Genomic DNA, 25,530 nt, shown 5'->3' with positions numbered 1-25,530 from the left:
TCTCAATCTCCAGAATACCCCAAACAAGCTGCAAATATGATGAACCACCAACACAGTGAACTAGTCTCACTGCTGTTCAGACTAGTTCAGCCTTGTTTCACATCACTTCTTGTTTCTAGCGAAGGACATGATACTCAAACAAAATAGCAATAAAAAAGTAATGTTGTCTGCAGCTGAATAAAAGCAACAGAATTTATATTTTAACTTCTAAAGCTTAAAGCATACCTTTTAATTAGCATTAAAAAAAAAATCTTTTTTAATACATTAACACTGGCAAAAGTTAATGGGAAGACACAGAGGATTGCGAACAGGATAACTGATGGATTAGATTATTTTAAAATTTTATTCTGCTTTGATCAACTGATGTTAATACTGTTTTTCCTTGGATTTGGAGTAATTCTATTGCAACAGTCACATGCAGGCTGAGGGCAGCCGTCGGTTAAAGAAAGAAAACCAAACAAACAATCAAAAAAACAAACAAAAGAAAGAAAGAAAGAAAACAAAAAGTTCCAAAAGTTGTATGTAAGAATTTTCCTTTCACTGAAGAGGGCCTTGCCCTTGCTTTAGGAGCCCTGGTTAACTCTTGTCAGCTTCATTAGCTTTGTCCAGACATATCTGCTGTAGTATCCCCTGATCCGGAGCCTGTTTGTGCACGTTTGATGTAGAGGTTCAATAATTTCATCTGCAAATTTAAGACAGAAATTCACTTTCTTTAGTATTTGCAAACTGTACAGATTACAGGAACGGTAAAAAGGAAACATTCAATCAGTTTCTTTTCCCCAAAAAGCAAAATTATATCTACACAGTTGATTCAAAAACATACTCTCCAATGAAAACATCCAATACAGCAAAATTTGTCACAAGAAAACTGCTCAAGCTACTTTAAGGATGTAAATAAGAGAATGATCTAAAGTAACTAGATTAAGAATATTTTCCCCAAATTACAATGCTGTTCTAAATAAGGTAGGGTTTGTTTGGGTTCCCCCTCTCCCCGCCCCCCCCCCCCCCCTTTTTTTTTTAAAGTTAATGTTGAGGTTTTAAGCCTCTAGTTAAAAGCTGTTGTTGCTGGTACTTACTGAAGTTTCCAGTACTGTCTAGACTCACATTCAACACAATCACTGCCAGAAAGTATTTTTAAGGTGTAACTGTCTTATTCAAAGATATGCAAAATTAATTTTCCTGTTTTACCAAAAAGGACCACAGACTGATTACTATTATTGTTATTTCAAATTAGAGGTACTGAAGGGACTGATGACAGCAAAATACCGAGGGAGAATAAATAAAACCGCTGCATGTAACATCTAGATATTACATTTACTGCTTTCCAATCAGAACTTGCATCAAAAACAAGACAAGAAATACTGGTAGGAAAAGCCAAGCTTGAGTAAAGCAATTATCACTACTACCAGTAGTTAAATCCATTAACCAGCATTAAGAAACATCATTTAGTATTTATCTTAATGCTAAAGTTCATACACTTGCAGAAATAAAGATCTACGCATTTTCAGTTTTGAACGTTTTATGATGAAGTGGTATTAATCCTTGGAGGGTTTCAGTAGCCCCGATATTCTCATTCAAGTATATACTTTTATGAAACCTTCTGGCAATTGCAACCAAAATGCAAATGCATACATGCAATTATGAACCAATATTTCTTTAAATAATATATTTTACTTACTTTACTGCCAGTGAGTTGACTAAGATGTGGTTTTAGTTCATCACCAATTACTGCATGAATGGCTACAAGGCAGAAAACACATGCCTTACGAACGCTGCTCTCTGAATTATCATAACCCTAGAAAGCAATAAAATTAATACCTTATCAGTTAATGATTAAAAGCCTCAGAAAGCTATTTACTTATTTACTATAATAAAAACATTGAAGTCTAACATAAATGAATGCTAGTGTAGCCCAATGAAGCATTCCAACAAAAAACAAACACGCAAACAGAGCATGCACTTAAAAAGCAGGCTGCTTCTTCATCACCATTGATAATCATTTTCCAGACTGAAATTAAAACTCACACAATCCTGTTCATAAGTTACACTGAAAACAGAGCTGCTGTCATGCAACAGGGAAGTACATAAGAGAAATTCTTCTAGATTATACAGATATTTACTTAAAGCAGACAAACACTCAGTTTAGAGCTTCTTTACTCTGAAAGAAGTATTCTCTTAACAGCTAAGGATCCTTTTGTTAACTCCCATCTCATTCCTTAATGATTTTTGTTTCTTTTGTCACTTCGCTAGTACCCCATGCCTGGCTGTCTCACATCCCCTTCACTGCCTCTACCCTCCCGCAGAGGTATGATTGGATTGCACACACACCGAACACAGAAAACTGCAGAATGCAGTTGTCAAACTCTGAAAAGTCTTTATCCATTCTATACAAATTAATGTATCTTGGCTCTTGATAAGGTAGGAAAGAATTTATTTTTGAAGACGAAGAGAAACCTCTGATATCCTTCTCATTTTATTAAATTTTCCCCAATCAACTGCTTCTTTCCTTTTGCCTCCCCCACACCCCAAACAAAAAAACCCTACAATTATACACAAATACAACATGGACAACTTCAGACCAAATGATTACAACTTGGAAAAAGATACAAACAACAAAAAACTATCTTATAACTAAAAGTATCTACCCAGCTTAACTATAACCAGTACTTTACATCCTATCGAGATTTCCTTTCAGTCTGACCACAACCTGCCAACTGAAGAGTTTGTTCCCACCACCTGAGTTACCTTGAGTTCAAGCAGCCATCAGCTATTTGACAAATAAAATCCTTCATGAGAGCCAAGTGTATTTTTTTAAAGTCTTTGCAATTCGTAAATATACAGGGTTTTTTTTTTTTTGTTTGTGTCCCCTCTCCCGCCCCCTTTTCGTTCTTTTCTCCTTACCTGTATTAAACCTGGCACAATCTCTGGTAAAAGCTGAGTAAGGGTTTCTTTAGATACTCTTTCTATGACTTTCGTCTGCATTTTGATTGCAGCCAGATTAATGGGGTAATCTGCAGTTTGGATAATTGGACAAAGAACTTTGATGCACTGATCTGGGCTGATAGAAGTGGCCAGCATCGAAGCAGCTTCTTCAGCAGATCTCACCACCTATTATTGAAAGAATTAGTAAAAGAGATGGAAAAATTATTTACAAGAGACTGTTACTACGGTCTGTTATCTGGCAGTAATGGTTCTGAGCATAAAAATTTCCTAACAAGAGCTCTGCAATATTGTAGAAATATGTTAATAAAGAGCCCTTTGAAAATCTGTTTATGAGATTCCAACTGTTGGACATACTTTCCTAAAACAAGACACTTCCCTCCCAACATTCTGTGGCTAATCTAAGTCCTTGGCAATATGCATTTCAGTTTTTCAAACCTGCTTGTTTAATCAGATCTGAAATGTCTCTATTCTGCAATACCCTCCAACTACACATCGAAATACCACCACCTTTGTAAATCTGTAACTTCTTGTGCTGTCATCTGTTATTGCTTGTTAGGTCAGTGATCACTGAAAAGACATGTTGGCATATTCATCTCAAAAACACATTTAATGACATGCCTAGATAGCTGCTTCTAGAAGTCAATCTAGCTGTTTTTCTTCCCCTCTAAGTTTGAAAGAAACAATGACAAGAGAATACTTTAAACCTGAAGAATATGCAGAACAAGAGTAATTAGGTAGGAAGTAAATAGGTACAGAAGCTCAGGGCACAACATGAGTGCAGCAGAGAAAATTCACATCGGACCTTCATATTAGTGCAACTGTGGCATCTGCCATCTAACAAACCGCTGTACAAAACGAGCGGTTTGTACATCAACAATGTACAAAAACCTCCGTAACTGTTTCTCTCCATCCTTGTCCCCTTTACTCTCTCACTCATACACACAAAACCAAGAGAGAAAGTGTAGTAACAGCAAAGACAGGGGTGAGACACTGTAAGAAATACAGCATATGAAACAAATCAAGAGGATGCAGAGAAAAGAGATGAGTGACAACTGCCATTGATGTGGGAAGAACTGCAGTCAAACTTCAAAACCTGGAACTCCACAGTAAGTTCCATGTAGAGAAAGTGCCTTTGCACGAGGAGGGCAGGGAGAAGCTGCACTCCTTTAATAATAAACCTGGATTCTTTCTACAGCATCACTGACACTGATGTGAACTGTTTAACATTGGGGTGGTTACTGTATTTGTTTCTTACATCTACATGCGTTATCCTTTATTGTGCATCACAAGTATTTCTGAGCAAGATTACAGTTACTCTTCTACTTCTGAATCCCTTCACTATTCTCAGCAACAACCAACTCCTCCCTTTGATACGTTCCAGTGTGTTCTCCCCTAACAACATTCAAAGCCGTACTCTGCAGAGCTGGCTAAAAATGGAAAGGGTTGACAATCCCTTGCCGTGCTCAGTCCCATCTCTCAACCACGAACCTTAAATGAAATCCAAAAACTTGTTGTAGCGCTCCAGGACACCTATATCTGACTTAAGATATTATACAAGGGAAAACCTCCTTTCGGTTTCTCCTTGAAGAGCTATAATGACACACTGTCATCTACCATGTCCTCTTGGACAGCACCCAAGGCAATTCTTATTAGGGCTGATATTAAGCAACTGAGAGCTTATAAAACTACAGTTCTTTTTCTTCTCTTGCATAGCCTTGTTAACTAATAACAGCTGAAGGCTCGATTATTAAACAAATTACTTCCTCAATTATATCTGACTAACTTCTCAAACAGTTTTTGGACAGCTGTTTCATTTCGTGATAATTTGTCGTAACCTCAGACAAATCGAATAACTGATTACTAACCTCCTTATGAGGATCCTTATGCGCTTCTAATGTCTTCATGATTGTGAGCTCTGCGTAATTCTTAAACCTTGCTGGCTGGTTTCTCAGAATTTCTCTTAGAACTTTCAATGCCAATGCTCTAATTGCATGCTAAAGATTTAATATTAAAAATAAATGAGTTATGTGTTGTTAAACAGACATACATTTTAACATTTGTTCAACAGTTGGAAGAGTCTTTGATAATGTAAAAATATCAGATTATGCTCTACGCATATACAGAGTATGAACCTAGTGTTAAGAAATGAAGCTAAAAAAAATTTTCAGTTTCTCACTCTTCTTGATATCTCTTTTTGCAGATAATTCAGGTGGCATATCATAAACATATTGCTAACTTAATTGAATTAGATGCTACCCAGAAGTTGCAAACAATTTCACTCTTCACAAGTGCTGATAAAACCTTTAGCATCACATCATGCAAATACGCTTGACTTTTTTTAAAAAAAATTACTGTCTTTTTAAAATCAAAAGCGTATTAGTGTCTTTTTGATCTTCACTAATTTCAGAAACATGGCCCTTGTAAAGAACAATTACACCCAACTCAGTCTCTTCACAATGAGCATTACTGTATTTGAGAAAGATAGCTTTGCCACACATGATGGTTTAATATTCTAGATGCCACCATGGGCTAGTAATGTATAAGCTTTGTATCCCAGTGAAAAAAATGTTTCATTTAATGTATCGTGTGAAAATCAACAAATAAGAATACTTGAGAAGTTAAGTATTACTGATGCCCTTTTTACCATCAGGGCATTCAGACTTCATGACATTTTTACATTTCCACTGTTTTTTGTTTTTCAAGACTAACCGAAATTTGTGGCCTACAACGCATACAAATTTCAAAGATACTGAAAGCAAACCATGTGCTTTGTCAACATTCTTAACTGGATAAATCTGAGTTTACCTCTTTATCTCCAAGTGTTTCAAGCAGCAGAAGTAGTATTGTTTTGAAGTGCTCATCCCAAACACCAAAAGACTCTTCTTGAGTTAACTTCATGAGCTCGTACAGGGCAGCTTTTCTTTCCTCAACTCTCTCGTTATGGTTTGATAACTCTTTCAGTAACTCTGCAACCAGATCAGAATGGTCCATGGGGGGCTCTGTCAAAAAGTAATACAGAAACACAGTTCTCATATTGTTGTAAATAAACAGTAGTGCCTGCTGTACAACTGAAGGATATTTTCTAGGATGGCTAGCTGGCTTTCTAGCACGCTTTTATTTCTTTTCTCCAAATTTCTCTGCAAAAAATGCAATTTGGTTACTACATTTGCAGTGCAGCCAACATTGCTGAACAAGCTTACGATCACCAAAAAAACCCTACAATGACATTGCAAAAAAACCCTGAAACCTTGTTTACTGCAAGAGTTTGTATGCTTGCAATACTCTAAGTGCTAAGTACTCTGCATCCTTTAAAATCTGATCTCTACACAAAGTGCTGCCTTTCCCATATGACCCTTCCATCCAACACAATAAATTCGTCTTTTCTCTGTTAGTATTACAGAATTGCTTAGACTTTTGTAAGCCGTGGTTTCACAGCAACAGCTAGGCTTTTAACACAAACAGGGAAAATAAATGCCCAAGAACAGTGCTTGGTCCACAACAGCTGAAACAGAAGCAAACCAAGGCCATGAGTCCCACAGAATTCTTGACAGCAGCCACTACGACGAGATAGTTCTGGATTTTAATTTTGATTAGAGAGGATTCTGTGATGATGGAAAAATGCATTAGTAACATGATCCATATGTGTAAAAACTGGACTACAAATGGCAGGATCTTCAAAGAGTCAAGAAACTTGAAAATGGTCTCAATGAAAATTAAAGGTCACGTTGCTGCCTTTATTCCATCATCAAGATCCATTTAGCCTTTAAGAAAGAGCATACAGCTTCCATCTTTGCACTGAGACTTTTGGATAAATTAACAGAAACACGTCTCTCTTTTTTTTGGAAAAAGGTTTAAAGTATTGGCATAAAATGCAAATATTCCTGCACTGCATCTTTCCTAGAATTATTCCATTTATTAACACATGAAATACATTCTCCATAACAAATTTATTAGGTCATATACTTAGAAACCACAGCCCCATAACATCTCATATTACCGTATTCAGTATTATAAATGCTGTACAAAGCACCTGCACAAAGAAACAGAAGCTGAATAGCACGTATCACGCATCTTAAAAATCACACATCAGTTACCTTAAAAATCATTGGGTTTGTACCCAATACTCCTATTTGCATTTGGTTCTGCATTAATAATTAGGAGCACGAGCACCTGAAAGCAGAATTTTTCTTCTGCGAGCACTTCTACTGCCTCTATATTAATGCATGCTTTGCGGACTCTCTAAATGGATTGTTAATGTTTGCCTAAAGGACAGACTGAAATTACATTAGGCGAGTTATTAATTAGTACAGATGAACACAATGGACAAACATTTTTAAAGAAGCAAGATTATTACCCTTTATTGCCAGAACTATTACATTTGTTCTACAAACTGTGAGGATTACAGCTGTAGTAAGTCCCATTTTGGGGAATGCATATTGACACATAATACCTATATCTGTTCGATTAAAGTTATTTTCACTGTGGAAGTATCACAATGAAAGAACTGGCAACCTGAACATATGGAAGGAAGGGGTAAAGAGAGAAGGTAGCAGCCATGTCCATGCAGGAATAATGAGGAAAGAAGCTCCATTAGTGAAGGAAATAGCTGGAATTCCTGAAAAACATGAAGACAACCAAGAGGGATGTGCCTTCACAGCCTGTGTTTTCCATTCCTCTGTATGACTTAGCACCCAGTGTTTAATATCCAAACATTCTCCAGATAAGAAGGGAGAAGTGTAAAAGAAGTCATATTCCAAGCCTACTCTCAAAATTTCTTTTTCAGAAAGAAAAAACACAAATGAGAGGAGCAGATGCAACTCATTCGTTTGAATGAATTACAATACGCATTAGAGATATAAATATTTGATGAAGAACAGCTCTTCTCAAACGTATCAAATAATATCTTCTGAAAGGACAAACAGTGCAGTGATTAAAGGTGGAACATGTAGGTATGTCCTGAATTTAGTAAAGGTTTTCTTATTGTTACCCACAGCATCTTAATTCAGAAGCTCTGCAAACATAGTGGACAAAAAAGCCAACGAGGTGGGTGCAAAACTTGATGAATTGCTTGCAGGTGACTGGACTGTAAATGGCTTCCTCTTAACCTAGGAGGATACGAGTGATGTCCCTGCTCAGGTCTGTGCACAGCTTGGTTCCATTTGATGCTTCTGTTAATGACATCAAATGAATATGGAGACCACTTATAAAATCTGCAGATGACATCAATTTAAAAGCAGTTGGAAACATTCTGGAGAACAGGGTGAAAACTGAAAATTATGATAAATCAGAGGAATAATCTGAAAGAAAAAAGATGGTAAGTATAAAGCAAGACACAGAAGCTGAAATGTTAAGCCCATTTACAAAGTGGCAGGCAAAAGGAGAATGTTTGGAAAACACAATCCATGGAATTAAAGAAATAAATAAGCTTCTTTGATGAGGAACACTGTTTTTCAACCAGAGGCTGTGGACTGCTTTTAAGGAGTCTGGAAGTGACTTAGCCAGTTTCCCCGTGTTTTGGATAAAAAGCATGTCCTTTGGGGAAAACAAAAGCAAAGGGTGCTAGTGGCTGGAAGATTCAGGCTGTTACTCTGCAACTCTTTTTACCCTAAGAGAGGCAAAACGTTCAAACGGCCACGTGGGATACACACACTGGGGCACCTCCTCCACTGGAAATTTTCAGCTGTCAGACAAACCATCTGCAGAATACACATTCACACCTCAGTGCTGTTGACGGGACTAAATGAGCAGCTACAGTTTTCCCACCCAGCCCTGTATTTCCGCATCTTTCTCCACGTAACACACAAGAGTCCAGTAAAAACAGGACTTTGTGTCATTAACAAGCAGCAGTTCTGTAGTTTTTCTGAAAATGAAAATCTAATGTCCAACGAGTGCTTCAGGTTTATGGGAAAAGTATGCAGCTCCTAACTGAGGGATTGTGGGAGTGCATCTTTTTTCATACAGACCTTTTCAAAGTTATCTCAGATGAAATATGAGAAGTAACACACAAATGACAGAACGCACGTGGTATAACTGAAAACGAAGGATCAACACTGGAATGAATGCAAGTACTTTGTTGAGATCCATTAAAGAGCAGACTAAAATAATGCATACTCTACCAGCCAGGACAAACTAATACTGGATGGGGAAGCTTTACTTCAACCAGTTTTTACAAAACCAGAACATGCTGGTGCAGCACAGATCGTGTCTGGTTTAATGCAATATCCAGAAATACATTATCAGAAGGTATAAAGAGGCTTATCCCATGTAACAACAGGATCCCTGTAATACAGAATTGCGATCATAAACTGGCTCTGTACGTGGATGACAAAGGGATTAAATTATTGATATTTACATGACATGATTTGTAAAAATTTGCTTTCCTCTCAATCGATTTCAGAAGATAATAATTGGCCATACACCTCTTCACTAAACAAAAGAACAAAGAGAAATGCACCTTACTTGGATTTGTTTTTAATTTAATGTCAACTTGAAGCCAAATTATATAAAATAGCTGACTAAAACACCATGTCAGAAAATAGCTTTGTTTTTCAACAGTTTCTGTAATACATCTTTGCTGGATGACAGAAGCAAAGCAGTCAGAAGGGAGAAAATTCATTTGTCCCTCACTTTTAAGACATTCATTTACTTAAAAACTAATTTTAATCCATAACTGAATATGAAGTATCAACAATAATGCATACCAGATTATGAAAACCACCTACTACTTTTTAAAATTACCATAGTTGTGATACTTTGGAACCTTCCCAACATTTAGATACAAAAAATTACCCAAAGATATACTGAGAAATCTTAAAAAGAAGGTCTAGAAGCCTACGAAACAACAGCTCAAGTTCCTAGATTTACATGGGCTAAATGAACCACCTTCCTGCCTTTTTTTTTTTTTTTGTAAGAATGTTTAGTCAATAGAAAATGCCAATGTCATGTTTCAAATATAAATATATTACTAACAAAGTACTTAATCTTTCACCTAATTCCCAAACAGGTTTGATCCAGTCTTACTTCCTTGCTGTAAATATTTTTTTCTCTTTAACTTTGAATCATAAAGCAATCTGAGAAGTAAATTTATATTCACAACACTGCTGCGGGATGTGCTACTGAAAGTATACAATATAGCTCGGTATTTATCTCATTTTTATCCTTAACCTCTACAAATACCAAGTGATCCAAAAACGTCACTCAAAAGGATTAATAACAAATCAACTCATTCAAAATACAATATTTGTAAAAACCTCTCAAGCGGCACTGGTGAAACATATATTGCTAATAATAAATTCAGAAACCATACTGAAAGATGGAAAATCTCACTATTTTTCTCCTAGCGCAGAATGCAATCTGAAGCTTACCATCAGGAAATTGGTCTGCATCATCATCAAACATGGCTTCTTTCAAAGCAGATTTGTTAAATGAACTGATACCATCAGAATAATTGTATGGGTTATAATCTCGTGAACGTGGCGAAGAGTGGGGAGGCATCGTGTTGAGTAACGATGTTTTGTTATCAAGAGCTGTTCGGCCTGAATCGCTCACGCCACCTCCTGCTCGTAGGTCTACTATTCCAGAAGCACTGCAAATCTGCAGGAGAAGAAATATCATACGAGCATATGAAATACACACTTAAACTTTTCAATTTACTACATTACTAATTCATCTCTGTAGCATGAACTTACAAATTTCAAAAATTTCAAACTAGCCTTCAAATAAGAAATCTTAGAAACAACTTCCTAAACTTCGCTCTCCTTCAAAAAAAAAAGTGTACGTAGTCCAAAAAAAACTTCATGAACTAGAAACCGCTGTCAGTATTTTATCTCAGAAGTTTGATGCTAAGTAATTAAAAACATGTTTAAGCATATACATATTTGGCAAGCTCAACAAATCTGAAAGCGAAAGTTCCAGAGAAACAGAAGTTTCAAACACTGCATGTAGCACTGAAAAAAGCACAGGTTTTGTACAGAATAAAATAAAACCTTTGCAAAACACAGATTGAGGTTCAGACCTCTAAAATTTTAAACAAACGGCTGGTGTTATTTAGAGTTAGCATTTACATTTCCAAAATGTGGTTCAAGACTAGTAACATATTTTTCTAAAGTTCTGAAGTAATTTGCAAGAAATGTTCCATTCAGAAGTTGTAACATATAAACCTACTGCAAAAGATGCTTTATCTTCTGTAGTAAAAGTCATTTGCCTGATTTACCAATACCAAGACGCACTGAGTTTAAATACTCACCGAATCGCCATCATCTTTTTTGGAATCTCGTTTTACAGGCTCATTCATATCTTCCTGACTACGAAAACTGAAATTCTGAATGGCTTCAGTGACTCCACGAAGAGAGCTGTAAATATCTTCAGAATTCATATTTTCAGTGTCATAGTCAAATGCACTGTGGGCCACAGAGAAGGACATAGGAATGAAGAAAGCTGGCTCACCACATAACAAAATTGTATTATGGTACATCTTAGAACGTGTACTGCCACTGACAGAAAAAGAACTGGGAGTAGCTAGCTAAGGGAAGGGCTATATGATGTAGCAGCATCTGCCTGAAGAAAAAAAACCAACAAAACTTCTTTTGCTCTGTTTTACTCTTATGAATACGAAAGAAATTGGATTTTTACACCATTCTCTCTTTCTGAAACAAGTTCCAAAGTAAGGAGGACTGATAACACTCAACAGTTTTCACTGTTGTTTCAAGTTGATTGCTAAAAGCAAAATTAGTGTCCACTTCACTGACAACATCAATACCACAAAATCAAAGATCAGAACATTTGTAACTACTACTTTTTTAGTCTCCCCAATATTAAGTCTGATTTGATGACCTTGCTGACGTATTCGAACATTTGCTAGAGATGAACACTTCCATTCCTTCTCTTACTAATCCATTTGCATTCCCAGGTGCAAGGCCCTTCCCACCTCAGGCCAGCCCTGGCATTTGTGAGACCCTTCAGGGAGACTAAGCAGTTCACTGCACTGCCATTCTGTGGAGAGAGGGGGATTATTTTTCAGCATCTGTCACTCCACGCGTTCACTGTTGGGGTTACAACCTTGGATAACATGTAATGAAGCCTTAGATGCAGAATTGTAGCAACACCAGCCATTACCTCGGTGACAAAGTGTTCTGTGATGTATTGGTTGGGGAAGAGAGAGGACTTGACCAACTTCCTGGGGAACGTGGAGTAGGTCTTATTAAAGGACTTCCCACTGATCCCTGAAAGAGCAGAGGTGAGAATTGATCACAGAATAGTTTGGGTTGGAAGAAACCTTCAAAGGTCATCTAGTGCAACCCCCTGCAATAAGCAGGGACATCTTCAACTAGATCAGGTTGCTCAGAGCCCCATCCAGCCTGGCCTGGAATGTCTCCAGGGATGGGGCATCTACCACTTCCCTGGGCAACCTGTCCCAGTGTTTCACCAACCTCACTGTATTATAAAAAAATTTCTTACTCATGTCTAGTGTGAATCTCCCCTCCTTTAGTTTAAAACCACTACCCCTTGTCCTATCACAACAGACCCTGCTAAAAAGCCTGTCCTCATCTTTCTTGTAGGCCCCTTTTAAGTACTGAAAAGCCACAATAAGGTCTCCCTGGAGCCTTCTCTTCTCCAGGCTGAACAACCCCAACTCTCTCAGCCTGTCCTCACAGCAGAGCTGTTCCAGCCCTCTGCTCATCTTGGTGGCCTCCTCTGGATCCCCTCTAGCAGGTCTGGAGTATGACTTCAGCTTCCCTTTTAACTTATTATTGTATTTATTTTCTAGTGCCCACAAACATTTAAAGAGCTTCTATTTAATTTCTTGGATTGACTAACCAATGATAGTAACTTGAATCAGGTATAACTTTCAAATTAGTGAAGTATATTAGTGAAGATAAACTACTCTTACAAAGCACATTCAAACTTATTAAGCCACTTGGAAGCAACAGACTTAGGAGGTATCATTCTCTGGAAGAAAAGGCATTCCATAAAGATCAGTATCTGCTACTAAGACTGACTTCTACATAGGATTTGGGTTGCCTCCCCTCCTCTGCCAACTTTCTTGCTCTCACAAATAGCTCTACTGAAATGGACTTATGTTCAAAACACCAGTAACTTCAGAGAGAATAATAAGAGAGGTGTAGATACCTGACCACTGTTGCCTGTATTCCGGAGATGATTATAGAGAAGCTTTGTGGCTCCATCCTGAAATGTTTTTGGTAAAGCGCCCAACAGCATTGTAAATTCTGGAGTGTTGAGTTCAAAAAGGGAAATCAGCACTGACTGTGCAGCCTAGAAGAAGAAAATACAGATGGAAGACATTAATTTGAGTTTCTGAAGTAATTTTAACAGGAAGAGACGCTATAATGAATGGTAATCACAAAACCTGATTTAAGTCTCGATCAAGCTTGAATAAAGATATTAACAGATGTGAACAAAATCAATTAGTATTTGTTGGTAAGCTGGAAGTTCAGATATTGATAAATCCAGGCACAGAACGAACTTACACTTTGCATAATCATTTTAACAAGCAGTCTTTCAGAAACATGCTCCTCAACCCCTCTCAACCCCAGAACCCTGCTTACTAAAAAAATACTGAAGGAATTTGCAAAATGGGTTTGACAAGCTGAACAAATTTAAAGAGCGGAATGGAATACACCAGGCAGGAGCAAGCCTGTAATTCCTCCTCCCAGCTTCTGGAAGTGGTAGTCACAGATGATGCATGATCAACACAGTAGCTTGAAAAGAACAGTTATCACTTCAGAAATTTGAAAATAAAAAAACCAAAACCAATCAACCAAAAAAACCCCCCAAACAGATACTCTAATTTGGAATAGACAGTCTTGATTTTGAGTTGTGATCGCAGCACTTGATATTCTTTATAACTTACCCTACAGCCAAACTAGTTAGTTAACCTTCCTCCCCTTCCCACTCTGCTTCCTTTATCTTTTTGAAATACAGGCAAACATCATGAGGAATGATTTTAGCTGACTACATATTCTAAAGACAAAAACGGTTAAGTATTGGAGTTTGGAGTCTACTGGATGTCACCCCCCACACCCTCAATTTTAATAGTTCATCTTTAATGTCATCCTCATCCTACCATGTGTTTTACTATATATATTTTTAATCTGAATTACAAAAAAAAAAAAAAATCAGAGCTCTTTCCTAACAAAGCAACACAATAAATTACACAATGGTTGGGTTCCCTCTAGTAAAGGAAAGTTGACTGCACGACTTAGTAACGTTTGTACAGTTTGATGAATATTCACTGGATAGTCTAACAAACCTGTCTGCACAGCAACTAAACTAAGACATGCAATTAAGGTCTGGAGTAGAGGTTATGTTCTCCACAATTGTTTAATAGTTTATTTCTAGCACAGAACTCTCTGATTGCAAGATTAACCAATTACGCCTAGTTTATGCAGCTCACCATCAAGGTCTGCCATGCACTGGAGAGAACCAGTGCCTCATGCTAGACAGAAGGACAGGCAGCTTACTTAAGCGGCAATATACTTCAAGCAAGTAGTTTAGAAAATTCTTGTAGACATTTAATTTCCCTCCTTTTGCTTCCAGAGCAATGAACTGTAGCATTTTTTAATTAAAAGTGGAAAGCCAAGGTATGAGCACACATACCAGCACACATCTCAGTATTAAGTTTAATGACAAAAATACGAGCATGTTAGATTGCCACAAATTATCTTTGCAAACTTGTGACTAGCTGTTTTCTTTAACTTTTATTCCTTTCTCCCTCTGATAGCCTTCCCTTCCAGTGAACACCCTGAATGCCCTCTACAATCTGCCTTGAATGTTTCTCTTTTCCTTATTATTTCTTATGGTCAGCCTTTTAACAGAAATTGATACAAAGCAAACCCAAAACAAATCCAGCAACCACGCAAAGGCTTGGGAAATACCACTTTTTCTGTCCTGTTACCTATGTCTCCATAACACTGGCCATTTAAGCTGCCAATAACATAACACAATAGATGGTCCAGGGTCATATCAGGAAAGAAACTGATACCATTAAGTCTGCCCAAAATGAAGCTCAATCTAAAGTATCAAAATTGATATTGACTCACAAAAGGTTTTCAACTATTTAATTTCTCTCTTCCTTGACAAGAAAACATATTTTAGAGTATCTGGCGGTGTGTTTGTTTTTTTTTTTTTCTACTCAGTATAAGGCCTCTCTCTTGAGATTTAAGTCCAGTCTTTCAGATAACATCTTTACAAGTCTGCAACTAGGATTAGAAATGTTTTGTTTTGTTCTCAGAACTCTTAACAAGATTGTAGTTCTTTCTAGAAGAATACTAATCTTGGACTAAATCTAAGTTCTGAAGTATAGAATTTTGCCTTCCAGAAAGAAGTCTTATGTCACTGAACTGTACTCAGTGCCCAACCTCAGACTAACAAAAAAGGATTTTTCATAATACTTCACACTGGAAATGTTTTTACTACCAAAAAAACCCCAAAAAACCCCCACAAAACCAGAAACAAAACACCACCCCCCATCCCGCAAACCCAAAAAACCCCAAACCACAAAAACCTAAACCCATCAAATACACAGAAATACACTTGGCAAAAACTTTCAATTTAGATAAATCATACCAAATTCTATAACCTTATTAAAGTAAATAAAATGAAAAAGCCTGTGATAGCAGAGTGTGAAGCCTGCTAAAGGAGCAAAACATTTTTGTATCATTAGAATAACTCTTTTGACTACTTATTTGCAACATTTTCTTTTCAAGAGTTATTAAAGGCTTTTGGCAGTTAGTTGCCTTTAACTGCTGTGTTATGGAAAGAAAAAATAAAATGACAAAACGTCATATAATTAAGGTGTTCCAGATTATTAAACTCACTGGCAATTCTTTCCACAATTCAGTTACTTATTGACATAAAAATGCTTATTAGAGATATGAACCACCAGATAAGACAGCTTGCCACGTGTCTTGGTACTAAAACTTTCCTGATTTAGAAGATAGTGCTGCTTCAATTCTCCTCCTGTTTTATAGTCTTATATGTCACTAGAACATGGTGCTAGGCAAGAGAAGTCCATAGGATATAACCTATTGCTGTTTTCTCATATTCATGAGGTCATATAAGAAGCAAAAGACAAACATTATCTCCAATATAAACTCTCCTATGTTTTTTATTACATACTACCAATATCCCAGATATGAAGAAGTTGTGGACATTATTTTTGTTTTTGTTCTCTGCACATTACACATTTTGTGAGACAGCTCCCACAATTTTCTCTCAATTCTTTTCCACAAAACATCCCTCCTAAAGAAAGGAGCTTTGGTACTGTTTCCAGAAATGAGGAAGTTGCCCAAACTCAAACTTAATTGAAAATAGCAAAGAAAATCTAAACAAATGAATTGTTGCAACTCTTCAAGTTGCAGAAATAAACACAGACAAAGACATAGAACAGCAAATTCTCTGTGTCAAAGAGATGCTTGTACTTATGAGCCATAAAGTAGAAGATCCTTATTTCGCATTCAAAAAGTGTCAGCATGCTGCTAATGGCAGCTAAGACAGAATTGGCTGGTGACAACAAAACTCTATTCCATCAAAATGCAGACAAAATTCAAAGAGTTTTGCTTTCTGTGACTGGGAGGACTATTTAGAAACCCTTTCCAAAGACTGCATTAGTACATTTGTCATGGTTATTCTGTATCCCTGGTATATTTACATCGCTCACAAATACTAATTTTCACTTCACAACAGTTATGTGGAAAAGGGAGCTCTGCAAGAACAAAGCTTTGATACTACATTAGTGAAGTACAAACTTTCTTTTGTCAAAGAGTCAACAGCTATTCACCAGTCTTCTGTTAAACAGAAAGGATTTGAGAAAATCCAACAGAGATTGAACCGAGTTTACTGTCAAACTCACCACTCCTATGATGAATGTACTATTGGTATCACAGAGAGTGGTCCCTGAAGTGGTATTAAAACTGCATAGAAAATGCCCACTGAAGAGATTTTAACACCAAATAGTGCTTGAAACAAAGTTATTCTTTGTATTAGAAGATGATCTCAATGTATCAACATAGATAAAAATACAACTTTAATAGAGAGTTTCAAGATGTGTTAATTTTAATTATTTACTTAAATATTCTTAAACATACAATTTTCGTTAAAGTTTTGATGTGCCAATTCTGATACTTCATACAGAAAAATCAGGCATGTTTGTTGAGAAAGATACAAAAGGATCTTTTCTCCATGAAAGAATAGTTTGTTTTTAAAGAAAAACTTTCTTTGTTGTTGTTTTAGGCAAGAAACATTAGCTTCTCTAATTTGACAAGATACTTGGAATGTACTGCAATGCTAAGCGCACTTTAACAAACATACCTTCCTCACATCTGAGCTTTTAGGTTCTGTGGTCCAGGTGATGATTCGAGACACTGCTAACCTAGTTTCACTTGAATTTACAAAATCTCCTGGATCCATTTGTTGTGCAAGAGTCTCTATGTATTTAAGGATCGCAACTTTGACCTGCAAAGAGAAATAGAGTCAGGTGGACAATAAAAATGGTGTGCTGCAAGAACAAGTGTGTTCGCGGAGAAGCGTTCATTCTCTAAAATCAAGACGATTTTTTTTCCAATTAAACTAAACATCTGTTCATCATTGATATAAAAATCTATACAATAAATCAATTTACAAATTGATATAGTATTTCAAGAAGGGAGTTATTCCACAGAAATTCAAATATTAATAGAAATCTTAGATTTTACTGGTAGCAACCAAAAGATACACAAATCATTGCATATGCAGAAGCTGATATTTAACAAGAAGAAAACCAAAGTACTTAGAATACTGAAGAATAATCGGGACTTCCCACTATGTAGTTAACACGCAGCATTGTTTTATAAATCATCAGAGTTGAACAGTCACTGTCTCTGGGGATAAGCCGCATGAATCTTCCTGTTAAATACTAAAAAGGTATGGGATAGAATTTCTACTGAAGACTTAGGAGGGGTCACATGCACACTTTTCCTCTGCAGATATTTAGAAGGCAAAGGTATAGATTTACCAGGAGGATAGAAAAGCTGCTTTACTCCTTCATTTATCTGAGCATTGTTCTCCTACTCCACAAACTCCATCTACTCCTTATGTAAAAATCTCTGTTTTATACATCTCAGACCGTAGCACCTCTCTCGTGTCTCCAAAATTGCACCACTGCACAGCTTTGGGCAAAGGGCTACTATGCCTGCATCTCCTATTTATCTCCTCAGCTCCTGCTGCCCCAGGGATTTGTCACAAACCCCATCAATGAAAGTGCTGAACATTTACATACGCCACCTTTTTGACTTAACTGCTTTTATTTCCACTAATAATTATAGTGAACCAGAAACACCTACCGGGGAGGGAGACACCTATGTCCATCATAAGCAAAAAGAAAAATATTTCTGAGTGTATTTTTAATTGTTCATGTCTTGCAGTACAACTGTTCTGAACAAAGCTATTTAGACATTTTCCTTGGTCACCAAAACTTGCAAGCTATTAAAAACTCAAGATACAATAAGGGACACACACATTAGTGACAGCTGATACATGTAGATTAATGAGGAATAATTCATTTTCACAGCAGTTGTTAAAGCTCCACTTGTTCAAAGTAATCCAATAAGCAACAGCTGAAGCCTTTCATCTTATGCAGATCAATATCAACAAACGCAGTAAAGACCACATTATTTGCTAGATTTTTTTTTCCAAAGGAAAAACCCCACAAACACTGCTGCAGCAAAAAACTTTAGGCTACATGGTTTTCCAAATATGAAGTAACGATTAAAATTTCTAGATTACCAAGTGAAACCATTGCAACAACACTATGTTTCACTGTTCACGATTTAAATATATATATTATCACACCTTAAAAAAAAATACTGTTAAGAACTGTAAGACTTAGAACACCCAGAGGCATTTCTCCCAGTGGAAAAGTTCTGGAGTTCCGTATCTGAGAGAGCAGTACTATTTAGTGTTTGAACTACTCCCACAGAATAAATCACACAGGCTTCTGGAAAGATGGGCGCTCTCAGGAGAGCACCGAACAGAAGACGAATGGAGAGAGCTCACACTAATAAAGCTTTTCACAGAGACAGACACCCCAGGCTACGTTTCACAGCTGTTTTGAAAGAGAGTGTTTTTCAGTAATTGCTTTTGAGAGAAATTCTGGAAGGGGTACCTTTCCATGCTCAAATATGATAAGACAGTATTATTATGGGTTAAAAAAACCCACTCTGAAGTTAACTCCAGAATTGCAGCAAATCTACTTATGGTGTATTTTTGTCACTATTTCTAGTAAGCATGTACAGAGTTGAGATTCAGAAATAAAAGGTCTAACATAGTCCTACTCAATTATCCATTTAATCTCTCCAAGAGATAAACGATTTTTGACTGCAATGAAAGCAGCTCCAGGAATTCTTAGAATGAATATCTGCCATTAATCTGAAACCACTAGCTATGAAGTTGTCTTGACTTCCTTTGTACTCTTCCAGGTTGAATTTATTGTAACTTTCACTGGAATATAAACAGAGACATTTTTCCCTGCACAGCATATAACACAAAGAGACATTTTGTTTAAGAATAGCACTGCTCTAGTAAGTGAGCTGAAATATAGACCAAGCCACAACTAGTACTATTACTCATAAAAAAAAAGACCAGACGTAAATGGAACTAAAACACTTCATAAACATCTTTCCCAGAGAATGAAAAAAAAAAAACAAATTACAGCACAAAAACATGTGCAACTATCGCCAGAGATTCAGGAAATACTGTAAGGATGCTACACAGTCTGTGCTAGAAGGCAAATGATTTCCTGTCCTGTGAAAAATCTGAGATTTACAGAGTTTCATTTACTGCATCAGAGGAAGACAAAAGAAACTTTTCATGTAACAGGAAAAAGGAAAAAAAAGAGAGAGGAATGTAGAAAAGCTGCTTTACTTAAACCAGAAAAAAAAAAAGTCCATCTCTTACACTGCTTTCCTGGGATGCAAGACTACCCTGCCTTACTCAGGCTGAATATAAGCGATCACAAAAAGTGACATTCGGATTGCCACATCCCAGGTGTCTGTCCCTAAGTTACTAGATATTTAAGAATGACTGCCTCTGCCATTATTTAACCAAATAACTAAAATATACTCTAAAGATGAATTTTGAAGGGCTCACTCATCCCCGTGAATCTGTGTCACTAGCTGGTTGTTTTTTCTTTTTAATCCAGAAATTTTAACATTGACTTCGGGGACAAAAATATGTGATCAACTGTGGCAAAAACCTTTGTCAACAAATCTGTATTTTCAACAGGAAGAAGGGTTCGGAAACTTGTAATGAACTTTGATCACAACGCTTAAATCAATTTCTCACTAAGTGTGAGCCATTTGATATTCAACTTGAGAAAAATGAAAGTGATGAAGTGTATTTCAGGACAACACCCATGCTTTGGAAAGTGCATTTTCTGCACCTGTGAAAATAAGATTAATAAATTACATCCCATCTAGACAATTTGAGTCCTATGCCCATCCATACATTTGACTGGAACAGATACATGCATCTGACACCTCTAAACTGTGTTGCAGCAGTTCACTACACCCACGTGCAAAATGATAGCAAAAGAAAGTAAGACAGATACAGCACAATACACTGTACTGCATCCTCCATGGATTAAGTGAGTAGCGTTTTATTTTCTCTCTGTTTGGTCCTCTGACTGGCCAGCTACCCAAATCCACCTCTGTGGCCACCCCAAAAACTTGACTTTTATAGAGCAAGACTTAGCCGTGTTTGTAAGTGTAAGAACAATGACAGTTTACTCTAAAGAATCATGATTATTTACTACTACCACATGAAAATCAGATGGAAAGTCATTTGTAGATGGGAATCCTTCGATGGAGCAAATTTCTGATCTATCATCCCTTCTTATATCTGACCATATTTAAGGATGCTGAAAGCCCTTTCTCTGATTTTTCCTGTCACAGTGAATGCTGTTTCTCAGTATACCTAGCCCAAAGGCACACTCTGCAACAAAATAATTATTTATCAGAGTAAGACCAAAAGCTGAAGATTTAAACAAAAAGAGTAGTACCCCAGGATTATCAACTAATCTGTCAAACATCTGGGTGCACTGAGGATGGGATTTAGAGAAAATGTTCAAGAATGTGGATATTAAAAATGATACTTCTGCAATTTATGTTAAATAACTGTACTGTCTGGATCCTGAAGTTGTATTTACCTCACAAAGACAGAAGTAGGGGGTAGATATCACTTTCTTCTGAAAAAAAGCTTACCTTTTCTTAAATGGTTATAATTCACCGTCCCAAAGATTCATTTAAATACTCTTGATTTTATTTCAAATGAACACGTATTCTTCTACAGAGATAGTTTTTATCAACATCATTTCAGAAGTCTCTCTCAAATACTCAAAAATATTTTCAGAATATCTTCCCATTAAGTGTTTCGTATTTCTTAATTCCTTCTACATTGCATAGTGAATATTCTTGAACTCAGCCCCAACTCAGCTGGTAGGAGTCCACGTCTCGTTCGAGATCTACACTCTCAACTTTGAAACATGACCGATTTGTGTTTATCAGCTATACTACAGTACAGAAGAAAAGAACATCTAAACCATCAAATTCACCTTCGTGGGGAAGAAAACCAAGTAAAACAAAACTGAGCCCGATTTGTTCCAAGGATTTATTTAAACAACAAACTAATTTTTACTACCTCATTTGCTGTCTTCAATAAATGACAGCAGTCCCTTTTTAACACAGCTCTACGAAGCAACAGTGGTCAACGTATCAACTGTCCTCAAAAGCTTAAAAATGAAAGTTTTACTGTATTGTAGACAAAAAAGGCATATTGATGTGACTTTAGGTTCAACATAACTTGGGAAAAGTCATATTCTTGTGCGGTATCAAATTACGCAAAAATATTTCGTGCAGGATAGAGCAGAAAATGCCAGTTATCATATGCTTGTTATTTCCCCATTTACATCACTTGTAAATCTTAAGATCTGATGTATTTATCCTAAAATCAACTCTCTTTGGAACTGTAACTGTATGACAGAATACTTTTTTACTTTTCAGTTATAGTTGCAAGTCTGTGGACTATAGATTCTTATGTAAAAATGTGTGTAACTATAAAACTACACGCTGGTTTCAGAAAGTAAGCGTGCCACAAAGGGAGCTGATTTTTAATGTATTATAGTAACTTATCTCCATATTAATATAAAAATATTTAAATTAATTCAAGACCTATCAGGCTGAACACAGGCAAAAAATATATATATAAACTAGGAAAACATGATTGGGAAATCACAAACATAAAATTAGAAAAGACTTGATAGAGTAAGTTTGCATAACCAGCTTGATTGTTAGGCGGCCACATTTTTGTTGCTCATTTTTACTGCACTGTGGTTTTATTAGATCTCTCTTGCAGCAAACATTTTCATACTAGTGTAGTGTTTAAAATTGAACATCTGCATGCTTCAAGTTTCTCGCAAAGGTTAGTAGCAGCATACAAATGCATTCAAATAAAAATTATTGGAAACACTGTAAGAGGTTGACATAGGGTTAAGAATAAAGACAATAATTCAGAAAAAAACCTTTGAGCTCCAAAAAGAGCGAAGCTGGTCCTGTAGTGCTGGCTTGACTGTCTGAAAGTTTACAAAAACAAAATCCACTAATTGAAAACCTGTTTTTTCTTTTTTTTCTTTTTAAACAAAACAAAAATAACAATACAAATTCAAACATTAAGACAAGCAAATGTCTATCAATGAAGATTTTTGTTTGCAATACAAGTCTGAAAATTCTTACCTTCAGGCTAGGTGTTTGGGTCTGGTCAACAGTAAATCTCATTAAAATACTGAACTGGAGGTCATTTGGAAAAGATTCCCTGTAAAACAAACAAATCAAATTGTGTTAAGGTATATGAAATTTTCTTTTAATACCTGTTGAGAGGCATTAAATAAGTCTTCACTCTTTTTGGTAACGAAAAGCTTTGGTACTTCTAAAAGGAAAAAAAAATTCTACCAGTTTCGATGATATTGTATCTGACTTTCAGAAACTTTCACCTAGCATGAAAAGGACAAAACGTAAGAAATCCCTGCTTTGAAGCCATTATAGCTAGAATGGATAAAGTAAGTCATAAGGAACAGCATAATAATAATATGGTAGTATTCTAATTCTAAATCTATGCAATTCTTGAATTAACATGCAGCAGTACTGCTAAAGTTACACAGCGCAGCTCTCCTGTACGCTCCTCTGACCCATCCTGTTCCCTTCCTGCTGCCTCCACTCTCCCACAGACCACACTTTGGGTGCAACCCTCACGGGCTCTGCTGCAGCAGCAAAAAAAAGAGCTGTAGCAGATCATATCCCCTCTCTCCCCGCAACACACACCACCCCCTTCCCCAGATTTCAACAGCAGACCTGCCCCACAAACAAGTTCAGCAGAGGCCCAGACCGCTTAGACCAGGGGCGTCAAGCTCATTTTCACCGGGAGCCGCACCAGCTTCACAGTTGCCTTCAAAGGGCCAAACGTAATTTTAGGACTGTATAAATATAGGAGTAGTTGCATTTATACAGCCCTAAAATTACCTTCGGCCCTCTGAAGGCAATCGCGTGGCTGATGTGCCCCCCGGTGAAAATGAGTTTAACACCTCTGGCTTAGACTGTCCCATACTTCAGAGAATGGAGGACAAGAAGTGGGTCCCAGAGCCTCTCCAAATCTATTTAAGAAGGTAGCTTGCATTTGGAAATAAAACTGGCAGCTCTGATGGCCCCCCCAAATCACATACGATCATTTTGGAATCAGGCTATTAGTGAAGTTTGGGAAGAGTGGAGGGAAGGCAGAAAGCAAATCCATTATTGCCATAACTCCTTAAAAGCCTGCTGATACTGAGAGATGAATATTGCCACAATATTTTCATATCAAAATAAAGAAGTTCAAACACAAGCACTGAACTGCTGAACACAAGGCAAGACAACAGACATACAAGGCTCAGATGCACATTTTGGAATCAGATAAGTAGTATCGTATTGATTGCTCAGCATTAAGGACTCAAACCCTTTCAACTAAGAGTCATTCAGGAAACCAAAACGCTTAAGCTGGGAGGTTTTTTTAAGTTTCACAATCTGTTATTAGCTCTGCATTTTTCCCCAAGAATTTCATAACCATACTAAAAAACAACAACAAAACCAACAACACAACAAAAAGAACTTGAAAGTAGCATGAGGGTTTAGAATTTTTTTTTTTTTAAAGAACTCATTACCTTGTGACATCAAGTGCCTTCTGAACTTTTGCTTGTACAGACCCAAGTAAATCGGCACCCATTTTTTTCAACAGCTGTGTCAGGAGTACGAACAGCCAGTCCTGCAGATCTTCTTTATGGACCTGGATGAAGTCCACCAGTGTCTCCAGAAACATACTGAACACCTAGAAGGCAGAAGAAGATGGAAAGAGGGTAGGATGGGGCAAAAGAGGAACTGACACTGACATATGCTGAACTTACAAACGAAGAAGAAAGCAGTAAGGGAATCAGAGGCAGAGAAAGGCAGTGTTTTGCAGCCAAGCAGGAGGGAAAAAAAGAAAAAGAAAAAGAAAAAAGAAATCTGTCTTGCTTTTTCATTGGATTTTGATACAAGAGTACATTGGAAATGTTAGCCGACTTCTGTAGAAGTTTCACAATTAGGTATTCCATGCAGTTTTGTCAAGAAAAGAAATGCTTACTGTGATGGCTGGCGCAACTTCAATTGTTTTCAGTAAAACTTCTTTTTTACCCTCTCCAGGTTTACCATTAAGTTGATTTTACATGTTGCTCGAAGACTACAAAAACACTTTCTCTCTAAACCAAAAAACCTACAATTCTTGGGCAAAATATTCATTGTAAATATCTATATTACTAAATACGGGAAAATCATGAAAGCTGGCCAATTCCTTTACATAAAATATTTGTGGAACAGAGCAAGATTCTCCTGCTGTTGCAGGAATCCAAACACAAAATTATTCAGCAGAGTAGGGAAAAAAGCCACCGTACATTTCAGATTTGCAGGTGTCTAAAACACAGAAGTACTGTCATCTTCTCAAAAACATGTTATCCACTCTGTTATTTTCAACAAATAATGTTGAATACGATAAATACAAATAATGATGAAAAGACTACATTCAGTAAAAAAAAAAAGACACATATTATTGATATTATTGTATGTATAGTAACCTCAGTACTCAGACCAGGGAAAAGGACTTTTTGGAGGGAAGGGGTAAAGCAGGGCATGAGGAATAAGTAATTTTGTTTAAACAGCCTTTTTGGTACCTCACTACTTTTCTGTATTTTCAAGACTTGGGGTGAGATCAGGATGCACACACTCTATACCACTGTGGCCCATAGGCTTCCTGTATCTCTCCACAAGAAAAATGGATGTTTGGGCTGAACAGGCTCCCTTCACAACTCCAGCTGGGTATACAAGCAGAAGTATTGCTATGATGTAAAGAGGGTTGGAGAGATATTGCCTCCTGATTTATGACACTGGTACAAGGTTGGAAATAGAAGCTGCAGAGGAAGGGCTGGAACCCCACGTCATCCTGCGGCTGACCTGGCTTGTCGTAAGGCCAAATTCTGCT

At 36.9% G+C, this 25,530-nt stretch overlaps 1 protein-coding gene across 6 annotated transcripts in view; it reads right to left on the bottom strand.

Moving 5' to 3' along the window:
* Positions 1-324: 324 nt before the first annotated feature.
* Positions 325-25,530, bottom strand: part of CLASP2 (cytoplasmic linker associated protein 2) — a 151,714-nt gene continuing 126,508 nt past the window's right edge. For 4 of the 6 annotated variants that reach the window (XM_065627457.1, XM_065627462.1, XM_065627459.1 and 1 more), the window contains 12 exons: positions 24,182-24,345; positions 22,725-22,803; positions 17,272-17,415; positions 13,072-13,215; positions 12,058-12,164; positions 11,189-11,342; positions 10,308-10,536; positions 5,749-5,942; positions 4,809-4,937; positions 2,902-3,108; positions 1,679-1,795; positions 325-682 (listed from right to left, as the gene is read on the bottom strand). In XM_065627457.1, the coding sequence (XP_065483529.1) occupies positions 596-682; positions 1,679-1,795; positions 2,902-3,108; positions 4,809-4,937; positions 5,749-5,942; positions 10,308-10,536; positions 11,189-11,342; positions 12,058-12,164; positions 13,072-13,215; positions 17,272-17,415; positions 22,725-22,803; positions 24,182-24,345 (1,755 nt within the window). In that variant the 3' untranslated portion in view covers positions 325-595. Of the gene's footprint in view, positions 683-1,678; positions 1,796-2,901; positions 3,109-4,808; positions 4,938-5,748; positions 5,943-10,307; positions 10,537-11,188; positions 11,343-12,057; positions 12,165-13,071; positions 13,216-17,271; positions 17,416-22,513; positions 22,565-22,724; positions 22,804-24,181; positions 24,346-25,530 lie in introns of all 6 variants that reach the window. The other 2 variants (XM_065627458.1, XM_065627460.1) reach the window with 1 other exon arrangement.

Source organism: Caloenas nicobarica, chromosome 2, assembly GCF_036013445.1.
Source record: "Caloenas nicobarica isolate bCalNic1 chromosome 2, bCalNic1.hap1, whole genome shotgun sequence".
Classification (NCBI taxonomy): domain Eukaryota; kingdom Metazoa; phylum Chordata; class Aves; order Columbiformes; family Columbidae; genus Caloenas; species Caloenas nicobarica.
Note: the sequence above shows the minus strand (reverse complement) of the source record. Positions and strands in the feature narration are given on the sequence as shown.